This window comes from Narcine bancroftii, chromosome 2 (genome assembly GCF_036971445.1).
Source record: "Narcine bancroftii isolate sNarBan1 chromosome 2, sNarBan1.hap1, whole genome shotgun sequence".
NCBI classification, from domain to species: domain Eukaryota; kingdom Metazoa; phylum Chordata; class Chondrichthyes; order Torpediniformes; family Narcinidae; genus Narcine; species Narcine bancroftii.
Window position 1 is genome coordinate 84,527,524 of NC_091470.1, and position 22,718 is coordinate 84,550,241.

General features: G+C 40.4%; 1 protein-coding gene across 5 annotated transcripts in view; it reads left to right on the forward strand.

Annotated features, from left to right (window-relative positions):
* Positions 1 to 22,718, forward strand: part of ubr1 (ubiquitin protein ligase E3 component n-recognin 1) — a 227,492-nt gene that overhangs the window by 95,473 nt on the left and 109,301 nt on the right. For all 5 annotated transcript variants that reach the window (XM_069917334.1, XM_069917337.1, XM_069917336.1 and 2 more), the window contains exons 16-23: positions 1,609 to 1,670; positions 3,531 to 3,641; positions 6,971 to 7,036; positions 8,468 to 8,569; positions 17,253 to 17,316; positions 18,864 to 18,988; positions 19,775 to 19,827; positions 20,870 to 20,972. In XM_069917334.1, coding sequence (XP_069773435.1) covers positions 1,609 to 1,670; positions 3,531 to 3,641; positions 6,971 to 7,036; positions 8,468 to 8,569; positions 17,253 to 17,316; positions 18,864 to 18,988; positions 19,775 to 19,827; positions 20,870 to 20,972 — 686 coding nt within the window. The remainder of the gene's footprint in view (positions 1 to 1,608; positions 1,671 to 3,530; positions 3,642 to 6,970; positions 7,037 to 8,467; positions 8,570 to 17,252; positions 17,317 to 18,863; positions 18,989 to 19,774; positions 19,828 to 20,869; positions 20,973 to 22,718) is intronic.

Sequence of the window (22,718 nt, forward strand, 5' to 3'; positions counted from 1 at the left end):
TATAGTCCAGTGTGATGGTGTCCATGCAGCATTTATAATACAATGTAAAATATGAGAAAATGCACACCATTTACTAGGTTTTGCTTTTTCGTGTGTTTGAGCCAACTTGTGTTCGTCGGGGAGATAAAGTGAAATCTCTTGGTGCCTGCCACATTGACCACCGCCAGTGGGCTGATATCGCCTCAAACCGTGCATCTTGGTGCCTCACAGTTCGGCGGGCAGCAACCTCCTTTGAAGAAGACAACAGAGCCCACCTCACTGACAAAAGACAAAGGAGGAAAAACCCAACACCCAACCCCAACCAACCAATTTTCCCTTGCAACCACTGCAACTGTGTCTGCCTGTCCCGCATCAGACTTGTCAGCCACAAACGAGCCTGCAGTTGACGTGGACATTACCCCTCCATAAATCTTCGTCCACGAAGCCAAGCCAAAGAGAGAGAGAGATAGCTGCTGGCACTAGAATGTATGTTATTGATGAACTTGTTCACAGATGTGGGATATCACTGGCCAGGCCAGCATTTATTGTTCATCCTTAATTCTCTTCACTCAGGATGGCTACTGTGTGTACCATCTGCAACACGTACTGGAATTGCCTGCTGAAGCTTATTTGACAGTATCTTCCAAACCAAAAACCTCTACCAATGAGGATAAAGGTAGCAGCCATGTGGAAACACCTCCACTGCAGGATTTTGGTGTTTTCAGTCTTAGATTTTGTCAAATCTTGGTTGTCAGTGGTGATATTTAATGTTAGCAGCAGTCTTGGTAGTTCTCAAAGCAACTTTCTTAGTGATTGTCAAAATCCCACATTACCACTGTTACGTCTGAATCTGGAACTTCTTACCCGAAACCACTGTTGAGATGCCATCAATAAAGGGATGCAGTGGTTCAAGGTTATTCACTACACCTCTAATAGGATAAATAATTCAGGCCTCAAACCCATTCAGCCATCAAGAAGGTCATGGGTGATCTACTTTGAGCACCGCTTTCCTGTGCTATCCCCATCTTTCTGAATTTCTTTTAAAATGTATAGAAATTGACTAATTTCAGTTTTGAATGCAATCAAAACTTCATCACCAACCATCCACTGCAAGAAGAAATTGTTCCTCATCTCAGTCATTAGTGGCCTACAGTTTGAAGATTTGCCACCTTTAAACTCCCTCACCAGATCATACTTCAGATTTACCCTTTCTGAGCCAATTTTTCATGTTTCAGGAATGAGAAATAAATGATGATGACTTGATTTCAGAGGGAAGTTGGGTGTGGTGGGTCTGAAGTTGCCTACAAACCAAACAGAATAAGCATAGACATTGGTGAAACACCTTTTTCTGTTATATTACTAATCCTATATTGTGCTAATTTTAGTTGCCTCATATCTGCCACTGTGACATTCAATCTTTTTCATCATCAGCCAGGTCCTCCAGTCCAACAACTGAACCACACTCCATTTTGAATCAAGAACATGTTGGGAATTGTGCATTTTATGGCAAGGTTGAAAAGGTTGTCCTGGTCCAATAGGTTACAATACAATGGTGCATTCTCAAAAATGCCTGGTTTATTGTTCACAATGATTGCTCTTTGAATTCTTACACAATGCTTTGTGTTTTAGGTTTACATGTGCATCTAAGCAGGAGTGGAGCAATTAACAAGCTTGAGGAGTTTGTGCCATCAGTAAGTAAAGAGCTGTATTCATTAGTTATGAAACATTTTCAAATTTCCAACTTTCCATCTTGAGGTACAGCCAGGTTTCATCTTAAATCCATCCTTGAAAACAAGAAAATACACAAAAATGCTGGAGAAACTCATCAGGTCCCGGAGAGTCCAGAGGAGGTAGACCTGTTACGAAGGGTTCTGGCCTGAAACAATAGTTATATATCTTTGCCTCCAATGGATGTTGTGCAACTTACTGAGTTTTGCCTGCACTTTTGTGTATTTACTACCATCACAGCATCTGCAGACTCTCTTGTTTCACTCGAAAACAAGAATGCATTTTGAAGTCCTGATTGATACGAGGAAAGTTTCAAAAGTTATGAATGGGAGTGAAATCCATAGTTTGCTCACAGACAGCTGGAATGCTTGTCCTTGCCAATCTAGCTGTGCCAGATGCATCTATAGAATTGATTTAAGTGATAATGGCACAGTCCTTGTAAAGGCCAAGTCCCATCTTTGTATTGCAGGTAATTATTGACACATGGCTTCAAGGCAGCATTCATCTGAAAGTGGTATCCATTAGCCCTGGTAAAAATGAATCAAGGATAAAGCACTCCAATGGTGTCAAAGGCTCAACTGCCCTCAGCTGCTGTGGCAAAGATCTGTCATGTCAGAAATGGGCATGTTTGTGATAATCGCACAGATTCAATCTCAAATGTAATCAACAAAAAAATAGTCCTTGCCATCAGTAAGTAGGACATGGGAGGCATTCAAGCATTGGCTGATAAGTACCAAGTAATATACCAGCAACATGAATACCTGATAGTTACTATCCTCAACAAGAGGACGCCTGAACACCAATGATTGACATTAAGAGCTATCATCATGTCCGAGTCCCATGCCATTGACTTGCTGGGGGTCATGTTTGAACATCATACTGCGAGTGACACAGCTCAAACCTCTCCACAATTGCAAGGCACAAATCACAAACCAATTGAGTGCACGTCCAACAACTTGGCTCAAATTCTGCGTTATCAAAAAGAAAAAAACTTTCCCTTTTGTTTAGTATCACATAATGTGTATTTTTAAATGTACATTCACTACATATTCACTGCACTGTAGCTGCAGTGTATCACCCGCATAATGCATTACAATTATTTGGCTATGCTATTCTGACAGCATCTCCCAAATTTGCAACCTCTGAACCAAGAAGGACAAGGGCAGAAGATACATGGGAATACTGTCACCTATGGGTTTCCCTCTGATCTGATCTGGAATTGTATTGCTTTCCTTCATTGTCACTGGTTTAAATTCTGGAGCTCCCTTCCCAGCATCATTGTGGGAATGTCTTCAGCAGCAGTTGAAGCGGCAGGCTTATCGCCAGCTTCTCCACACCAGTTAAGGATGGGTAATTGTGCAAGTTTTCCCACTATTGTTTACATCCTGAAATTAATATTTTTAAAGTAAATTTATAAATTTTGTTAACTGCTTGTACTTTTATTAAATGATATATCTTAAACTTGGTTGTACGGTTTAATCATTGCCAATTTAGTGTGTATTTTTGAATGTCTTCCCCAAAGTAGAGGGTCACTGTTTTCACTCACTGTAAAAACAGAGTTTGCATAAAATTTAATGCACCACAACTTCAAAGCATTGATTGTATATTTACTTTCTCCATGACTTTTATTTTATTTTGAACCTTTTTTCATTAAATGTTGGGAGAATTTGGACAAATATACATTTATACAATATCGATATTTTTCATGTTTGCATTTGTGGGATAACTGGAGGGTAAAATTGTGTCATATTCTGCAGAAGTTGTACTGTATCTGAAAAGACCATCTTGGGCTATAATAACCTCTAACTTTTCAATTCTTGCAGTCGGATTTTCACATAGAAAAATTGATGGACTATCCATTGCGATGTTTAGTGCTGATGTCTCAAGTCTCAGCTGACATGTGGAGAAGAAATGGATTTTCATTAGTAAATCAGGTAATGATGCATGTGTAAGGGAAACACAAAAGCTGCAGATGCTGTCATCTTAGAAACATAGAAACATAGAAGATAGGAGCAGGAGTAGGTCATTCGACCCTTCGAGCCTGCTCCGCCATTCAATGAGATCATGGCTGATCTTAAAGTTCAGTACCCCGTCCCCGCCTTCTCTCCGTAACCTTTAATACCCTTATACTAAAGAAATAGATCTAATTCCCTCTTAAATATATTTAATGAACCTGCCTCTACTGCCCTCTGTGGCAATGAATTCCACAGATTCACCACCCTCTGGGTAAAGAAATTCCTCCTCATCTCGGTCCTAAATGGTTTGCCTATTATCCTCAAACCATGGTCCCGGGTTCTGTATTTTCCCATCATTGGAAACATCCCATCTGCATCCATTCTGTCCAGTCCTGCCAGAATTTTATATGTCTCTATGAGATCCCCTCTCAATCTTCTAAACTCCAGGGAGTACAATCCCAATTTGCGCAATCTTTCCTCATAAGTCATTCCTGCCATTCCAGGTATCAGCCTGGTGAATCGCCTCTGCACTCCCTCCATTGCAAGAACATCCTTCCTTAGATAAGGTGACCAAAACTGCACACAATACTCCAGGTGGGGTCTCACCAAGGCCCTGTACAGCTGCAGTAAGGTATCCTTGTTCCTATACTCAAACCCTCTTGATATGAAGGCCAACATACCATTTGCCTTTTTAACCACCTGCTGTACCTGCATGCTCGCCTTCAGAGACTGATGTACAAGTACCCCTAGGTCTCTCTGCACTTCCCCATCTCTTAATCTATTGCCATTCAAATAGTAATCTGTCCTCCGGTTTGTATTACCAAAGTGGATAACCTCACATTTATCCACATTGTAGTGCATTTGCCATGTATCTGCCCAGTCCCTCAATTTATCCAAATCACACTGGAGCTTCCTGACCCCCTCTTCCGTGCACACAACCCCTCCTAGCTTAGTTTGCTTGTGAGCAAACAGTGAACACATTGTAATAAGCAGCAACCATGGGTAGACATGGTCAGTCAATTTGTTGATAAGGGGTCTTCACTCAAAATGTTGTCTGACCTTTTGAGTTCTTCCTGCATCTTATTGTACAAGTGTTGACTTGTTACTTGTGTGCAAAATTCCTTACAATCTTCAGAAGTTGGATTCCATCAGTACAAGACAATAAAGTAAGAACATTGTAATTTGACCACATATAGGTTTGTGTGCATTACTCCATGGCAATATGTTTCTAATTTTGGGAGTTTCAAAGTTCATATTTATTGTCAGAGTACATGCATATACAACCCTGAGATTCTTTTTCGGGTAGGCCAGGCAGAATTTCTACTTATCAGTATCGATAAACTATACTCACACAAAAAGATACATATACAAAGAGAGAAATGTAAATATATCGACTGCCAATCCAGAAAAATATTCAATAATAATACAAACTACTGTAAGGAGCTTGTATGTTCTCCCCATGTCTGCGTGAGTTTTCCCTGGGGCCTCCAGTTTCTCCCACCATACAAGACATACTGGGGGTTGTAGGTTAATTGGGCCGAAATGTCCTCGTACTATGCTGTATATCTAAATTTTTTTAAAGGTTAAAAAAAATTAAATTAAGAAAAATAAAATGCAAAGTAAGAGTCCTTAAATGAGTCTCTTGAGTGTTGTTTCAGAGTCTAATGGTGAAGGGGTAACAATTGTTCCTGAATCTGGTGCTACGGGTCTTGTGGCACCTCCACCTCTTCCCTGATGGCACTGGTGAAAACTAAGCATATTCTGGGTGGCATGGATCCTTGATTGCTGCTGCTCTCTGACAGCAGTATTCCATGTAGATTTTATCCATGGCGGGCAGAGTTTTGCCTGTAATGTGCTAGGCCATATCCACTACCTTTTGCAGGGCTTTCCACTCAGAGGTATTGGTGCCCTCACACCAGGCTGCGATGCAGCCAGTAAGCATACTTTACACAACACATCTGCAGATGTTTGCCAAGGTTTCCAACTCCAGAGGAAGTAGAGGCGCTGACGTGTTTTCATCACAATGGCATTAGTGTGGTGGGTCCAGGAAAGGTCCTCCAAGATAGTGAACTCCCAGAAATTTAAATTTGATCACCTTCTCTACCTCTGATCCCCAAATGATCACTGGATCATGCATCTCTGGTTTCCCTTCCTGAAGTCTGCAATCAGCTCCTTGGTTTTGGTGACATTGAGTGAGAGGTTGTTAGTATGACATTTAACCATTTTCTATCTCCTTCCTGTGTGCTGATTCATCACCCCTTTTTATACAGCCCATTAGTGTGGTATTGTCAGCAAATATGTTAATGGTGTTGTCGTACTAAGCCACAGTCCTTGGCATAAAGTGAATGGAGCAGAAGGCTAGGTATGCAGCCCTGTGATGCTCCTGTGCTGATGGACATTGTGGAGATGTTTTTGCCAATCCACACTGATTGGGGTCTGGAGGTGAGGATATCCATGGGGAAATTGAGGCCCAGGACTTGGAGTTTGCTGATTAGTTTTGAGGGAATGATGGTAATGAATGCCAAACTGTGGTCAATAAAGAGCATCCTGATGTTGCATCTTTTTCAATTGGAACAATTATTTGGCAGCAAACATGAATTTCAGTGCAATTGTATATTGTCCTTGTGCGAATGACAATAAGATCACGTCATAATCAGGTATGAGAGGCAGAGTTAACTTGAGGTAAGAACCTACAGACAGAATGAAGGTCACAAAGGCTGCTGCACCAAATCAAAAGTTTCAAGCCAGATGCTGTCATCTTGAGCAAACAGCAAAAAGATATCTTTTCATTTTCAATTGTAAACTTAAACAAACTGATCTGCAGTAACTGAGATAAACTTCAACATTAAATATTCTTCCACATTCCAAAGAAGTTCAGGGATGGAAGGTTAATTGGTTAGATGGGTATATTTGGGGAGCACAGGGTCATGGGCCAGAAGGGCCTGCTACTGTGCTGGATCTCCAAATTGAAATGAATGTAGCCTTAATGACTTGTGAATCTGTCAGAGTTTCAGGAAATGAAGTCAAATTTGCATTTGAGGGTCCAGTAAAAGTAGACAGACAAACTTATGTCAGTCGAAAATGAATACAGCAACATTTTAATGCAAAATAAGTATTTGCTAGAATTACCTTGTATTGCAGAGTTAATATATTAATACTTATAGTGTTTGCAAAAATATTTAATGATGTAACACGATTTCTTCAATTGGTTAAATTTATCAGTGATATAGTTGATTACATTAAATTGCTATTTAACGTGTACAAATGTTAATGGAAAAAATTGTGGTAACTGTTGCTTTCTCTTCAAGGTGTATTACTACCGAAATGTAAAATGCAGGGAAGAGATGTTTGACAAAGACATAATTATGTTACAGGTATAGTTTGTCATATGCTAGTCGTATACAGTATGTGAATATTCCCATTTATTCAATAAGGAAATTTACCTGTATTTACACAGTACTTTGCATACCTGTATTTGGATAATGAATCACATATGTACAGGGTCACAAGAATCATATGGTGTGGCAATAAGACCTGGCTAAAGTGTAGTTTTGGGTATAAATATTCTTGGCTAATAGGTGTTCAAGAAAGATGGACATGAAAGAAAAGAGTAGGTGTAATGGGGATTGATTCAGGAGAAGAGAGCTGAAGTGAGATGAGATTTGAGGAACTCAATGAGGAAAAAAAAACAAATGTAGATCTTGAAAGTATGAAATAAAACAGAATATTGTAAACACTCAGCAGATCAGGAATATTTATGGGGAAGTATCAGAAATCTCTGTGGGGAGCTAAGTGGAGTTTGAGCATTAACCTTTTTACCTGAACTGGAAAAGAGAAAACAAACAGTTTTTAAGTTGCAGAGAAAGGGAGTGTGGGGAGGATGGAGTAGAGTATTTGATATTATGTAAAATATAACCTTATCTGGCAGATTTTAAGGTATTCTTTTGGATTATTGGGATTCCTACCCCTTAATTAAACCAGGAATTTTGATGCAATTTCTTGAGAAATTATATTCCTGGCTTGACCCGTTGGGTGCATTGACACCTACAACCTGCTTTCACTTTATAGCTACGTTGTTATTCATCAAATTCAGATTTATTGTCAGAGTACGTACATGACATCACATACAACTCTGAGTTTCCATTTTCCTTCGGACAAGGCAGAATTACCACTAAACTGGTAGTGCAAAAAAAAAACTGCACACTGCATAAACAAAGATCTGAAAACAGATAATGAGTGTAAACCAACTGAGAGAACAAAAAGAAAATCTATAAAGTAAGAGTCCTTAAATGAGTCCCTGATTGAGTCTGACGGTGGAGGGGTAGCAGCTGTTCCTGAACCTGGTGGTGTGAGTCTGTAGCACCTATACCTCTCTCCTGATAGCAGCAGTGAGAACAGAGTGTGTGCTGGGTGGTGTGGGTCTTTGATGGTTGCTGCTGCTCTCCGATGGCAGTGTTCCCTGTAAATGTTCTCGATAGTGGATAGGGTTTTGCCTGTGATGTCCCGGGCTGTGTTCACTACCTTTTTGGAAGACTTTACACTCAGGAGTATTGGTGTTTCCAGACCAAACCGTGATGCAGCCAGTCAGCACATTTTCCACCACACCTCTAGAATTTTGCCAGGGATCCTGATGTTATACCAAACCTTCGCAAACTCCTGAGGAAGTAGAGGGGCTGACGTGCTTTCTTCAGAATGTCATTGGTGTGTTGAGTCCAGGAAAGATCCTCTGAGATTGTGACTCCCAAGAACTTAAATTTGCTCATCCTCTCCATGGTACCAAAGTGAAAAATGCTTTTATGTTTCAGATCGCTGCTTCTATAATGGAACCAAATCGGTTCCTAATATTTGTACTGAATAGATACGAATTATTTGAAGTCTTTTCAAAGGCTCCAGTTGGTCGAAATAAGGTAAGATTCAAGAATCTGTAGAAAAAAATACTGCTACAAATGTACACATCTACAAATTTAGGAGCAGGAATAGACCGTTTGGACCCACTACCCTACTCTGCTCTTAATGACCGATCTGATTGTTCATTTTCACTGTTTGTTTCCCTAAATTAAGTATTTATGGACTAGTCTTCTTCAAATCGCCCACAGCTAAGTCACCCAGAGCCTCTGAACCTAAGAGCTCTCCAGTGTCTTCAAACATTCAGATGTTTTTTATTTCCTACCAAAGTTAATAATTGCCACATAGTGCCCCATTTACCAGATCTATCCCTGATCATTTAACCTTTGTCCGTCCATTTCTGGCTTGACAACTTGACCTCTAGATAGTCAGCAATGTAAGTCACAGTCAAATATGTTAACTTGTTGTTCCCCATACCCTGTGATTTTTACTGAGTTGTTCAATGTCCTTGTTCTGTGTTGAAACCTTAACAACTTTTAAATTCAGTAAAGTTATTATGTTACAGGATGGGATGGGAGTCTCTGGCATTGAAGTGACTGACATCTGCCAAATGTAAGCTAGGCATTTCCCAGCAATATACATTGTGTCCAAGAGTAGATAATCAAATAAAATGAATATTGATGCTGTTTATTATTCCACATGTGAGCGTGGGAAAAAAATAGCACGAAAATGGTTTACTTAAAGTTCCATTTCTTCCTCTTTTAATCACTTATGGGATATGAGTGTTAACGGCAAGCCCAGCAGTAATTGCTCATTGTTTGTTAGTTTTGAAAAGATATTCTTGAACTGGTGCAGTCTGTGGTATGAAAGTTCTTTCTTAGTGCTGTTTGGTAGGATTTTCCAAATTTTGACGTACCAACAATGAAAGTGAAAATAATTCCAATTGTGGTTGGTATATGATGCTGAGATTAGTATTCAGTTAAATTGTTAACATATCATGTGGGTTATTGTGGACTAATAGCTGTTCAATGGTAGATACTCTTGGCAATGAATTAGCTTGTGGGTTGATACCCATCTTCAGACTAGACAGATCTACTATTTCCATTTGTTCTTACTTTCTCCTGTTCTAATTTTTTTCTCTCTAATACCTCCCCATAAACTTTAAATAAAAAATTCCATTTGACCCTATCAAAAGCTTTTTCAGCATCTAATGATATTACCATTGGTAGGTTGGGTTGCTAACGTGAAGCATTGATCAATGAAACTACTCTAAGAATATTGTCTGAAGCATACCTTCTTTAATAAACCCAGCTTGGTCAGAATGTACTAACTGTGGTAAATATTTTGCTAATCTATTTGCTAATAATTTGCTATTATTTTATAATCCACATTTAATAAAGAAATTGGTCGATAAGAAGAAACCTTCAAAGGGTCTCTGTCTTTTTTTTGGTAATAACTGTTATTATTGCACTCAAACACGAGTCTGGCAAAGCTTGTTCTTGAGTTACTTGATTAAGAACATCCATAAATACAGAGGACAAATCATCATAAAAAACTTAATTAAATTCAGCAGTGAACCCATCATCTCCTGGTGATTTCCCATTAGACATTTGTTGAATAACATCCTTTCTAAATCCGGAAAAGGAGAATCCAACTTTCTCACATCCTCCTCCTTCAATATTGATAAATTTAATTCTGACAAAAACGCTTCAATAGAACCGTCATCTCGCACTCCCTCAGAAGCATATAATTTCTGGTAAAATGGCAAAAATTGGTCATTAATTTCCTCAGGTTTAAAAGTTACTGAATTGTCCTTCCTCACAGCATTAATAATCCTTGAAGCTTGTTCAGTTTTCAATTGCCACGCCAAAACTTTATGCTCTGTCCCCTAACTCTTAATAACATTACTTAGATCTTTGAATCAAACGTTCAAATTGGTCAGTTTGCAATATATTATTTTAATTTCAATTTTGTCAAAAAAGCCTTATTATCTTCTGTACAATTCCTCTGAAATTCCTTTTCTAACTCTGCTATGTTTTTCCAACAATTGAGACTCTGCCAAAAATTTCTTCTTTTCCTTTGATGCATAACTAATGATTACCCACATAAAAATGCCTTTAAAGCATCCCATACAATGAAATTACTCCTGACTGTATTTTTATTCAAATCTAAATAAATAGCAATTTGATCCTTAATAAATTTTACAAATTCCAGTTTTTTCAATAACATTGCATTGAACTTCCAGCGAAAAATTGATTGAATTACTTCCGGCCCCACACAGGAGATAAACAACAGAGAATAGTCAGAAATTATCCTACTCTTATATTCAGCTTGAATAAAACGTGCTTGCAAATGTGCCGATGCTAAAAAAAAAAATCAATTCTAGAAAATGAATCATGACGTGAAGAAAAAAATGAAAAGTCTTTCTCAGTGGGATTTAATCTTCTCCAGGCTTGTATCAAATTCAGGTCTTTCATCAAGGAAACCAATTGAAGTGCTGCTTTCGATTTTTTTCACAACTTTTGGAAATTTATCCAATAATGGGTCAAACATACAATTAAAGTCTCCCCAATCAAAATATTCTCCTTAGCTTGACTTAAAGTTAAGAAAGCTTCAGACACAAACTGTTCATCATCAACATTAGTGCATACACATTCAATAAGGACCATGACTCAGCAAACAATTTACAATTAATCATTAAAATATGACCAACTGATTCCGATAAAGAGACAAGTTCAAATGGTATTTTCTTATGAATCAAAATTGCCACTCCTCTTGCTTTTGAGTTAAAGAAAGATGAAGATACATGTTCAAATGTTCTTTTTTGGTTAAATGAGTCTCCTGCAAAAAAGCAATATCAACTTTCATTTTTATTTAAGATAAAACACATTTTCTCTTAATCAGATTATTTAAACCCTGAACATTAAACATTGCAAAATTTATATTAGACATTATTATCAAAATAAAACTCGAGCAACAAATTTAAAAAAACCCTTAACTTTCTATCCCTTCTACTAACTCAAAGAAAAACCTTAAAATTCCCCTTAAAAACCTCCCTTTCTTTTTATCCCTTCTAATAATAAAAAAAATCTGAAATAATCACTAAATAAAATGATTCCCAACCCCCCCCCCAGAAGATTAAATGTATTCAAATTTTAAAAAAAAATAATTTTTATAAAACAAAGTAGTAAATCCAGATGACTTTGGAAAGCTTCAGCGACCTCCCTTCCCCCAATCTGACTCATAAAATGAGAAGTCTAAATCAGTTCACAGCCCCATGGATTTTAATCCCAAAATTTGCTCCGGATCATCAATATCAATCAAACTCTTTGAGAGATTCCCATTCCCATTTCCACTCTTATCAGGTATCTGCCTCTTAGGACTGTTGAAAGGAATTCTTCACCTATCAGGCAGAGAATTAGCAAAGATTAAAGCATCATAATCATTCTCAAAAAACTGTGATTGAAAATTACCATAAAAAATTTTCAATACTGCAGGATATCTAAAAGAAAATTTATAACCCTTTCTCCAAAGCACCTCTTTAGCCGAATTAAACTCTTTACGTCTTCTAATAATTTCTAGACTCAAATCTGGATAGAAAAAGACCTTATTTCCCTGTACCATCAATGGGGATTGATATCTACGTACATTCTGGACTGCTACTCTCAAAATAGTTTCTCTATCTTGATATTTTAGACAGCGAATCAAAACAGCTTGTGGTGGTTGACCTGGATATGGTTTACTCCTTAGAGCCCTATGATCCCTATCTAACTCCAAACCTTCTAGAAAGAACTCCAATCCCAATGCCTCAGCAATCCATTTTTTAAAAAAATTATTGGCTCTGAACCCTCAATTCCTTCAGGAATTCCCACTATTTTAACATTATTTCGACAACTTTGATTTTCCAGAGAGTCTATCTTGGTCCCTTATTTATTGGTTGGGTGAAGGCACTATATAATAATCCTGTGGCAAGGGTGGCGACAAATGGTCAAACATCTTCCATTTTTAAATTCACGCGTTCAACTCTAATACCTTCCCCTTTACATGTCTCTCCACTTCTACCACCTTCTGTCCAATGCTCCATCACCTCTAAGTACCTCCCCAGTTTCTTACCCCATCTTTTTTTTTCTTCCTTTATATTCTTGACATCCCTCCTCCTCTAAAGGGTCCATTACCGAAACATTGACTGACCATTTTTATCCACAGTTGCTGCCTGACTTGCTGAATCCCTCCAGCTTCTCATTTTGTTACAAACAAATATACACTCAAAATGGTACTGTTATTTGGTTAAGATACTAAGAGATCCCAAGATTCCATTTCAAGGAGGGAGGCTTTATTTCACTGGCTAAATATTTGTGACTTGTTGAGTTGTAGAAATAGGCCCTTAGGCCCACCAAGTCTGCACTGACCATCAACCACCCTTTTACACTAATCTGACAATAACCTCATTTTCTTTATTCTCCCCATTTTCTTGTCAACTTCCCCCAGATTCTTCCACCCAACTACACACCAACCAAACTACATTTTTAGCATGAGGGAGAAAAACAGAACCCACATTGTCATTGGGGAGAAAATTCATACTTCATGCAGACAACACTGGTAATCGGGACTGTGGCAGTCTAGCTATGAGGCAGCGGCTCTACGAGTTGCATCACAATGATGGCCCATTTAAATTTGTGAAGCTATTATTTTGATGCAGATTTTCTCAAGTACCTGCTGGATGGCAAGAAGTAACATCTATAAACTTTCTTCCAACCACCACTTGAAATAAAACCCCAGTTTTGCCAAGCATGCCTGCAAAATATGGTGTTTATTGAGCAGAGAATTTTCAAGATATTCAGCCATTTTATAGTTATCATTGACTAATAATTAATCTCAAGACAACATTTATCATGTTCTAGTGCAAGTTAAGTTCAGGTTTATTGTCATCTAATTGTACATGTACATATGTAACCCGACGAAACAACGTAGCTCTGGGCAGTTTCTTTTTTCTTTGGCTTGGCTTCGCGGACGAAGATTTATGGAGGGGGTAAAAAGTCCACGTCAGCTGCAGGCTCGTTTGTGGCTGACAAGTCCGATGCGGGACAGGCAGACACAATTGCAGCGGTTGCAAGGGAAAATTGGTTGGTTGGGGTTGGGTGTTGGGTTTTTCCTCCTTTGCCTTTTGTCAGTGAGGTGGGCTCTGCGGTCTTCTTCAAAGGAGGTTGCTGCCCACCAAACTGTGAGGCGCCAAGATGCACGGTTTGAGGCGTTATCAGCCCACTGGCGGTGGTCAATGTGGCAGGCACCAAGAGATTTCTTTAGGCAGTCCTTGTACCTTTTCTTTGGTGCACCTCTGTCACGGTGGCCAGTGGAGAGCTCGCCATATAACACGATCTTGGGAAGCCGATGGTCCTCCATTCTGGAGACGTGACCCATCCAGCGCAGCTGGATCTTCAGCAGCGTGGACTCGATGCTGTCGACCTCTGCCATCTCGAGTACTTCGACGTTAGGGGTGTAAGCGCTCCAATGGATGTTGAGGATGGAGCGGAGACAACGCTGGTGGAAGCGTTCTAGGAGCCGTAGGTGGTGCCGGTAGAGGACCCATGATTCGGAGCCGAACAGGAGTGTGGGTATGACAACGGCTCTGTATACGCTTATCTTTGTGAGGTTTTTCAGTTGGTTGTTTTTCCAGACTCTTTTGTGTAGTCTTCCAAAGGCGCTATTTGCCTTGGCGAGTCTGTTGTCTATCTCATTGTCGATCCTTGCATCTGATGAAATGGTGCAGCCGAGATAGGTAAACTGGTTGACCGTTTTGAGTTTTGTGTGCCCGATGGAGATGTGGGGGGGCTGGTAGTCATGGTGGGGAGCTGGCTGATGGAGGACCTCAGTTTTCTTCAGGCTGACTTCCAGGCCAAACATTTTGGCAGTTTCCGCAAAGCAGGACGTCAAGCGCTGAAGAGCTGGCTCTGAATGGGCAACTAAAGCGGCATCATCTGCAAAGAGTAGTTCACGGACAAGTTTCTCTTGTGTCTTGGTGTGAGCTTGCAGGCGCCTCAGATTGAAGAGACTGCCATCCGTGCGGTACCGGATGTAAACAGCGTCTTCATTGTTGGGGTCTTTCATGGCTTGGTTCAGCATCATGCTGAAGAAGATTGAAAAGAGGGTTGGTGCGAGAACACAGCCTTGCTTCACGCCATTGTTAATGGAGAAGGGTTCAGAGAGCTCATTGCTGTATCTGACCCGACCTTGTTGGTTTTCGTGCAGTTGGATAATCATGTTGAGGAACTTTGGGGGACATCCGATGCGCTCTAGTATTTGCCAAAGCCCTTTCCTGCTCACGGTGTCGAAGGCTTTGGTGAGGTCAACAAAGGTGATGTAGAGTCCTTTGTTTTGTTCTCTGCACTTTTCTTGGAGCTGTCTGAGGGCAAAGACCATGTCAGTGGTTCCTCTGTTTGCGCGAAAGCCGCACTGTGATTCTGGGAGAATATTCTCGGCGACACTAGGTATTATTCTATTTAGTAGAATCCTAGCGAAGATTTTGCCTGCAATGGAGAGCAACGTGATTCCCCTGTAGTTTGAGCAGTCTGATTTCTCGCCTTTGTTTTTGTACAGGGTGATGATGGTGGCATCACGAAGATCCTGAGGCAGTTTACCTTGGTCCCAACAAAGCTTGAAAAACTCATGCAGTTTGGCATGCAGAGTTTTGCCGCCAGCCTTCCAGACTTCTGGGGGGATTCCATCCATACCTGCTGCTTTGCCACTTTTCAGTTGTTCGATTGCCTTATATGTCTCATCCAGGGTGGGAACCTCATCCAGCTCTAGCCTTAGGGGCTGTTGAGGGAGCTGGAGCAGGGCGGAATCTTGGACTGAGCGGTTGGCACTGAAAAGAGATTGGAAGTGTTCTGACCATCGGTTGAGGATGGAGATCTTGTCGCTGAGGAGGACTTTGCCGTCTGAGCTGCGCAGCGGGCTTTGGACTTGGGGTGAGGGGCCGTACACAGCCTTTAGAGCCTCGTAGAAACCCCTGAAGTCGCCAATGTCCACGCCGAGCTGTGTTCGTTTGGCGAGGCTAGTCCACCACTCATTTTGGATCTCCCGGAGTTTGCGCTGAAGATGGCTGCATGCGCGACGGAAGGCTTGTTTCTTCTCTGGACAGGACGGCTTTGTAAGGTGAGCCTGGTGGGCAGCTCGCTTCTTTGCCAGCAGCTCCTGGATTTCCTGGCTGTTTTCGTCAAACCAGTCCTTGTTTTTCCTGGAGGAGAAGCCCAGTACCTCTTCAGTGGATTGCAGTATGGTAGTCTTCAACTGATCCCAGAGGGTTTCAGGGGACGGGTCCGTGAGGCGGGTTGCAACGTCGAGCTTTGCTTTGAAGTTTGCCTGGAAGTTTCCTCTCGCTTCGTCTGACTGCAGGTTTCCAACATTGAACCTCTTTCTGGGGGCTTTATTGTTCCTGGGCTTTGGCTTGAAGTGAAGGTTGAGCTTGCAGCGAACCAGCCGGTGGTCAGTGTGGCATTCCGCGCTAGGCATGACCCTGGTGTGGAGCACATCTTGTTTGTCACTTTCTCGCACCAGGATGTAGTCCAGGAGGTGCCAGTGTTTGGATCGGGGATGCATCCAGGTGGTCTTAAGGCTGTCCCTCTGCTGAAAAAGGGTGTTTGTAATTACAAGCTCTGGGCAGTAGTGCACACCCATAGACACACAGTATATCGTAGCAATATAAAAATAATTTAAGGGATTCTAGGATTGTTTAGCAGTCTCACCACCTCTGGGAAGAAGCAGTTTCCCAGCCTGGCATTCTGGTTTGTATGCTTCTGTATATTATCCTTGAAGGTTATGTCTCAAAGATATTGTGAGCTGGACTGTAAGGGTCCTCAATAATTCTCTGAGCTCCCTTTCAGCACTGCTTCCTGGAGATATTGCCAATAGAGGGAAGGGAGACCCAAGTGATCTTCTCAACAATTTCATTCACCCTCCTTACTGATCTCAGATCTGATACTTTGCAGTTACCATGCAACACTATGCTGTCGCCATCCAGGACTCTCTCTGTTGTGCTCCTGTAGAATGTTGTCAGGATGGTGGCAGTTATAATTATAGTCATACGGGGAGGTTCAAGAGCCTGCTAGCTTCTGTTGAACCAGAAGTGCTGTACTTCAGCCTTTTGTGCAATCTGCTTTTAGAGTATCTGATCAGGATGATGGGATCCTCTATGATGGTTCCTTTCTTGAGGCCACATCTTCATTCCTGACAAAGGGTCTGGGCCCAAAATGTTTGTTGCCATTTACTTATGGATGCTGCATGATCTGCTGAGTGTCTCCAGCACATTTGTGGACTACACTTGACCCCAGCATCTGCAAATTTTCTTGTAAACCCCACATGAGCACAGCTTGCTAAATGGAGGAAGTATGAATGGAGCTAAACAGCGTGGGATACTCAGAACATTTCACTCTTGAAGCAGCTGATTGGACAGAGAACGTTGCCATATGAAGGTCTCAGGCAGTAACTCCAACCATCTAGCCATGTCTGCAGTTTAAAAATGGAGTGGAAAAAGAAGAAAGCAAACAGGAACAAACTCGGTTCAATCAGTTACCAGGTTGAAAGGAAGAAGTTGATTGAAATGGGAAATTGCTTTCATTCTTTTATATTAAATCTCAATTTTGCATGAGCCATTTCAGATAAATAGTTGCATATTTCAAAGAAATAAAATAGCTTTAATAATATTGCCTGGTCTGTTTAAGGTTTTTGATTGTGTTTTATATGTTGCAGGATGTAATTCAACAAACGAATGTTTTAATAGAGGAATTACTGCACCTCATAATTATGGTTGTTGGTAAGGCTTCATTTGTTTATTAAAAGATGGATGTAATATTCATAATGTTTACAATGCAATTAAAATTCTAAGTGAATTCAAGTGTGGTGCACAATGATGCACAAAGTATTTATCACATAAATTTATACAAATAAAGTTGATACTACTTGCATAGACTCAATTTGGGTTCAGTTTGCTGCTCACAGTTTAAAATCTTTTATCTTCCACATAAGAATAAACTAAGTAGCAAAGTGTAAACAAGAAAACAGCATTGGAATGTAAGAAGTAGGCACAGGAGTTGGAATGTGTCAATAGCCCATCTATACTGATGCTTTCTATCAGCCATTCTCAACCTTTTTCCGGCTATGCCCCCAGCACCTCCCCCCCCCCCCCCCCCCCAGGACACTTCTCAACAGTTATGGGTCTCCTCGAGTTTTTGTTTATTCTGTATTTCTCTCCTACCGACTATATAAAAAAAACATAAAAACTATTCATGTTATGTGAGGTGAAAAGATAATAAGGCTTTTACTTGAATGTACTTTGCCCCCCAGGGGGGACCATAGGAACCCCATTAGCAGGAGTTGGCCAATGGTCCCTCAAGCCCACTCTACCATTCAATTAGATAACTTCTGATCAGTGGCATCTACTGTTGCACTTTGAAGAACCCATTGCGATAATTCCCCATCCTCTTCCTCCGGCAAAAATGAATTACCCTCTACTATTCTCATGAGGGCAAGATTTTCTCAGAGTTGACTCTGTTATAGCTCTTGAGAATCTTGTATTTTTCAATAAGAAATCTCTCATACATACATACAGCATAGTAACAGGCTATTTCAGCGCACAGGTCCGGGCCATCCAATTTAAACCCAATTAACCAATACCCTGGTATGTTTTGAATGGTGGGAGGAAACGAGCCCCTGTGGAAAACCCATGCAGACATGGGGAGAACAAACAAACTCCTTACAGACACCGTGAGATTGGAACCCAAGTCCTGATCACTGGCGCATTAACTGCTATGCCAACTGTGTCACCCTTCAACTTCAAATTCAAATAATCTGGGCCCTGAATCAACAGTGAGCCCTCTGTGAACAGTTTGCAATGCAGACAGTCCCTCTTTCAATAAATAGATATAAATGGAATTCTCGGTGTGGTCTCACCCACGCTCTATTAGCTTGTAGCAGGACTTCCCTATTTTTATTGTCCATATTAACACCATATTGTCTTAATTACTAACAAGTAACGAGGAAATAGTCTGATTTTTGTATTGTGTGAAGATGCTGATATCCCTCTATTCAACATTTTGCAGTCTCTCCAATTTGTTTTTCTTGTTCTTCATAAGAACCCCAGATTATCTTCTATCTGCAAGTATATTACCCTTTAACTTATCAACATACTGTACATCAGCAGACTTTGCAGGACTGGGGAAATATTTGGTGGGTTTGAAATGCGCAAGACATGGAATTCATGGAGCAGTCCTTCAACTTTGCTATGTGATTTGACGTTCTATTTTCTTGTCCTTGTGATCTCTAACCTTCCAGAATAATAAAGTTGCTTTTGTTTCTCTGTAGGAGAGAGGTATGTTCCTGGAGTTGGTCATGTGATGAAAGATGATGTCACTTTGAGAGAGGTGATCCATTTGCTGTGCATTGAACCAATGCCTCATAGTGAATTGGCAAAATTATTACCTGAGAATGTGAGTATTTCTACCTCTTATCAAAGTTAAGCATTTACGATGGCATGCTTAGCACGATGCTAATACAGCACCAGCTCCCCTGGTTTGCATCAGGCACTGTCTGTGAGGAGTTGGTATGTTCTCCCCGTGTCTGAGTGAGTTTTCTCAGGTGTTCTGGTTTCCTGCCACCCTTCAAAATGTGCGTGGTTGTTCTTTAATTTAGGCGTAATTGGGTGGCAAGGATTTAAATAGCCTGAGTGAGTTCCTACTTAAAGTTAATTTAAATACTTGATGTTCAGAATGGGAAAAGGAAGTACCTGCTTTCATGTTGGCCTTTTGCCAACTTGGGATGCACCACAGCAAATCAAAACAATTGAATTGCTATTATAGTCGTCAAGGCTTAGGCATGAAACTTTGGTTGTTTAGTAAAATCCTTGTTACCTGGAAATCAGGCAACTGGCAGTCTCAAGCAATCAACAAAAATTGGTGAAAAATAAATAGGTACAAAAATACAAAAAAAATTAACATTGACGCCCCCCTAGTGGTCAGTTTGCCCATCCACGCAACAGGCAATCTCAAGCAATTGGCGAATTCATTCATCTGGTATCTACCAATCCCCATAGGTGCCAGATACCAGGGGTTTTGCTGACAACTTTGCTTATTTCAGACGCTGTATAACGTGCTGAATTTCTCCTGCACTTTTGTGTTTTGAACTATAATCACAGCATCTGCAAACTTTCTTGTTTAACTCGATTATAATCAATCATTTTCAAAAGTACCGTTTTTGTGTTCAAAATATTTTAACAGGAGAACAATGAAACTGGTTTGGAAAATGTTATACATCAAGTAGCCACATTCAAGTGAGTCTCATTTTTCCAACAATGTATTGATCTACATTTTTTTTTAAGCAAAGTCTGCTTTTGCTGCTCTGTTCTTTCTCTGCTAATGTGAGCATCTGGTTATTGAATTCATTGAATTTTCTCTGTTATTTAATCTATTTATTGTATCCTTTTTTGAAAATTAGAATGTGTTCCGTCATAATGCTTCCACCCTCTCTGGAACTTTAATCACTCTTAGTCAATTTTAGTCTTGATCAGGAAGGATTGTGGTTTTCAAACTGCCCCAGAAACTCACATTCCACCTTAAGCAATCCCTGTGCCATAAGTGCTCTGTGATTAATATGGGATTATTTGAACTAATTGCCAGTGTATTGCAGTATATAAATGTTAAATAAGCTATAAATCTTGTGTAGCCAAGAGAATGACAATTCCAGTAAAATTATTTCATTGTGTTTATCTTAGCCAAGGTGTAAGATGAAAATAATTGTTTAAGAACAGGACTTAAGTTACAAGGATAGATAGAAAGCCACAAATTGTTAGGCACTAAAAAACAGTTGTGACCTTTCTGAATGCATTATGTTATCTTGTTTTACTTGGAAGAATTATTTCAACATGTCAATGGATGGGAAAATGGTTTGCTCTATACCGGTGGCCTGTGGTGACCCACTTGTTTAAAGAGTGCAACCTGACTGATTTTTGGAAATTGTTTGTGAGAGCCAATACCATTTGTGTGTTGAGATATTGGGAATAAACTGCAAATTGTTCCAATCAGTAGAAAGATTATTGAAGAAAAATCTCAGTTTATGTTTGGAGAAGTTTGTTTTGGCACCTGCATCTGTGCAGAAATTCAGATCTGAGATCTTTTTCTTTACAGCTTTGATTAACTTGGGTACTTAAATATTTATTTCTGAATATTGGATTTAATAACTGAGCAACCAGCTCCAAAAACTTGCAAAGCCCATTCACATTTGCACCTACAAAATGCTTGTAACTCGTAGAAGTAATGGGGGACTACATAGTACACTACACAGGAAGAACCTCATGATTGGTGTGTTCTCTCCAGAAAGCCAGGGTTATCTGGGCACGGTGTGTACGAACTGAAGCCAGAATGTCTGAAGCACTTCAATCTGTTTTTCTACCATTACTACAAGTCACAGCAAACTAAGGTAAATTCTCTCAGATTATATTTTGCATGAGGATTGCTAATTGTCACCTATGTTCAAATTTATATTAAAATATCTTAATTAAGTGAACTGAATTTTCACAGGATATTCATGACTGAGGGATTAATAAGCACATTTTAAAAAAAATAACTGGCAAAAAATGTCGGTTTTGCAAAATACTATCTGAAGTACAAAGCCTGAAAGGGTGTGGTGATCCTTGGTATTGCCTGCTTGTATGTAGAATGTACTTGCTTGCTGCTAGCTGGTATGGAGGACTGGCACGATAGGCTGACTAGCCTTGCTTGCTTGCATGCATATGTGTTCCTGTCCACTGACATGTTCTTGCTAATAAAAGGCTATGTTATTTGCATAACTCCTGTCTCATGAGTTATTCCGTATGGTTCAAAGGGCGGTGAAAACAAAAAGGAACTGAATGTGTACTTGAATAATTTGCAAGAAAAAATTAATGAAGTGCGATTGGGTAAACAAATCTTTCCGAAGTAGATATGAAGGGATGAATGGCTGTGTGGTTCTTGAGTAAAGTGGTGTAAATTTATGTATTTAAGTTGCTTTATCTGCTATGATATTTGATTTGGTGAAGTTAACTTTTGTCATACTGTCCCAGTATAATTCGTATTAGCTCCATTACACTTTTCTCCCTATAACCTTGACATTTGCTCTCTCAAATTTGGACATCAGCTCCCCTTTGATTCTTTTGCTACTTGACTAAGGAGCTATTTACAATAGGCTGTTATCCTTTAAGATATGAAAGGCAATGGGCCATTTCAGATAGCCAAAAAGTTGAGATTTAAAGGCGGAGAAATCCCACCTACCTTTCTGAATGTGCGGAGGCATCTCCGACCCACATATTCCAACCCCTCTCGAAGAGGGATAATCTCCGCAGTGCAGCCCTATGGTGATCAATCTGAATGTTCAGCCGCACTAAGCAGCTGTTTAGGGGCGGGCTGATGATGCCGTCAGCCTGCAACCCATCTCCCCACTCACGCCTCTCCCTCCAAGTCAGGGGCAGCGGGAGCGCTTGGGGCTGGTGGGGACAGCGGGGACCATCAGGGCAGTGGGGACTGGCAGGGCACTCGGAGCCGTCTGGGGATGGCCAGTGTAGGCTGGGACAGTAACACCAGGCCACTTCTGCCTTTGGGGCCACTCTCTGCGGCTCAAAGCGTGGCAGAGCAATGGCTGTCTTCCCTACCGATAATCCTCTACGCAGCTAGAATTGTTCTGGGAAGCATAGAGCAGTTTCAGCTGCCTGGAGGATTATCGGTAGGGAAGATAGCCATTGATCTGCCACGTATTTATGACGGGTGGTGCTGTGGCACCAGTCGTCCCACTCCGTCGGATCCAGAGAGCGCTATGAGGCGCCTCTGGATATGAATGGGACGTTGGAGCAGCCTTTAGGGATGCTGTCTGAAAGATAAGTTCCCATTTTTCCATCTGCTCCGTAGCCGGTCTCAAGGCAGAGGCCCGAGATGAAATGGCCTACTGAAGCAAGAAAGAAGTAATAGCATTCAAGGCCAGGATCAAGTTGTGAAGTAGTATTGCTAAGTCTTTACACCATTGTGCTGCTGTGCTTCTTAATATGTTAATGTTATTTAAGATGTGTGTTTCCATCTTTTTAATTTATGCAGAATGTAACGAAGTAATACATTACAACTTTGATTATCTGAAATGGTCAGGACCACACCCATGTTGGATAAACTTTTTTTCGGACAACTGGTCATTTTTTAAAAA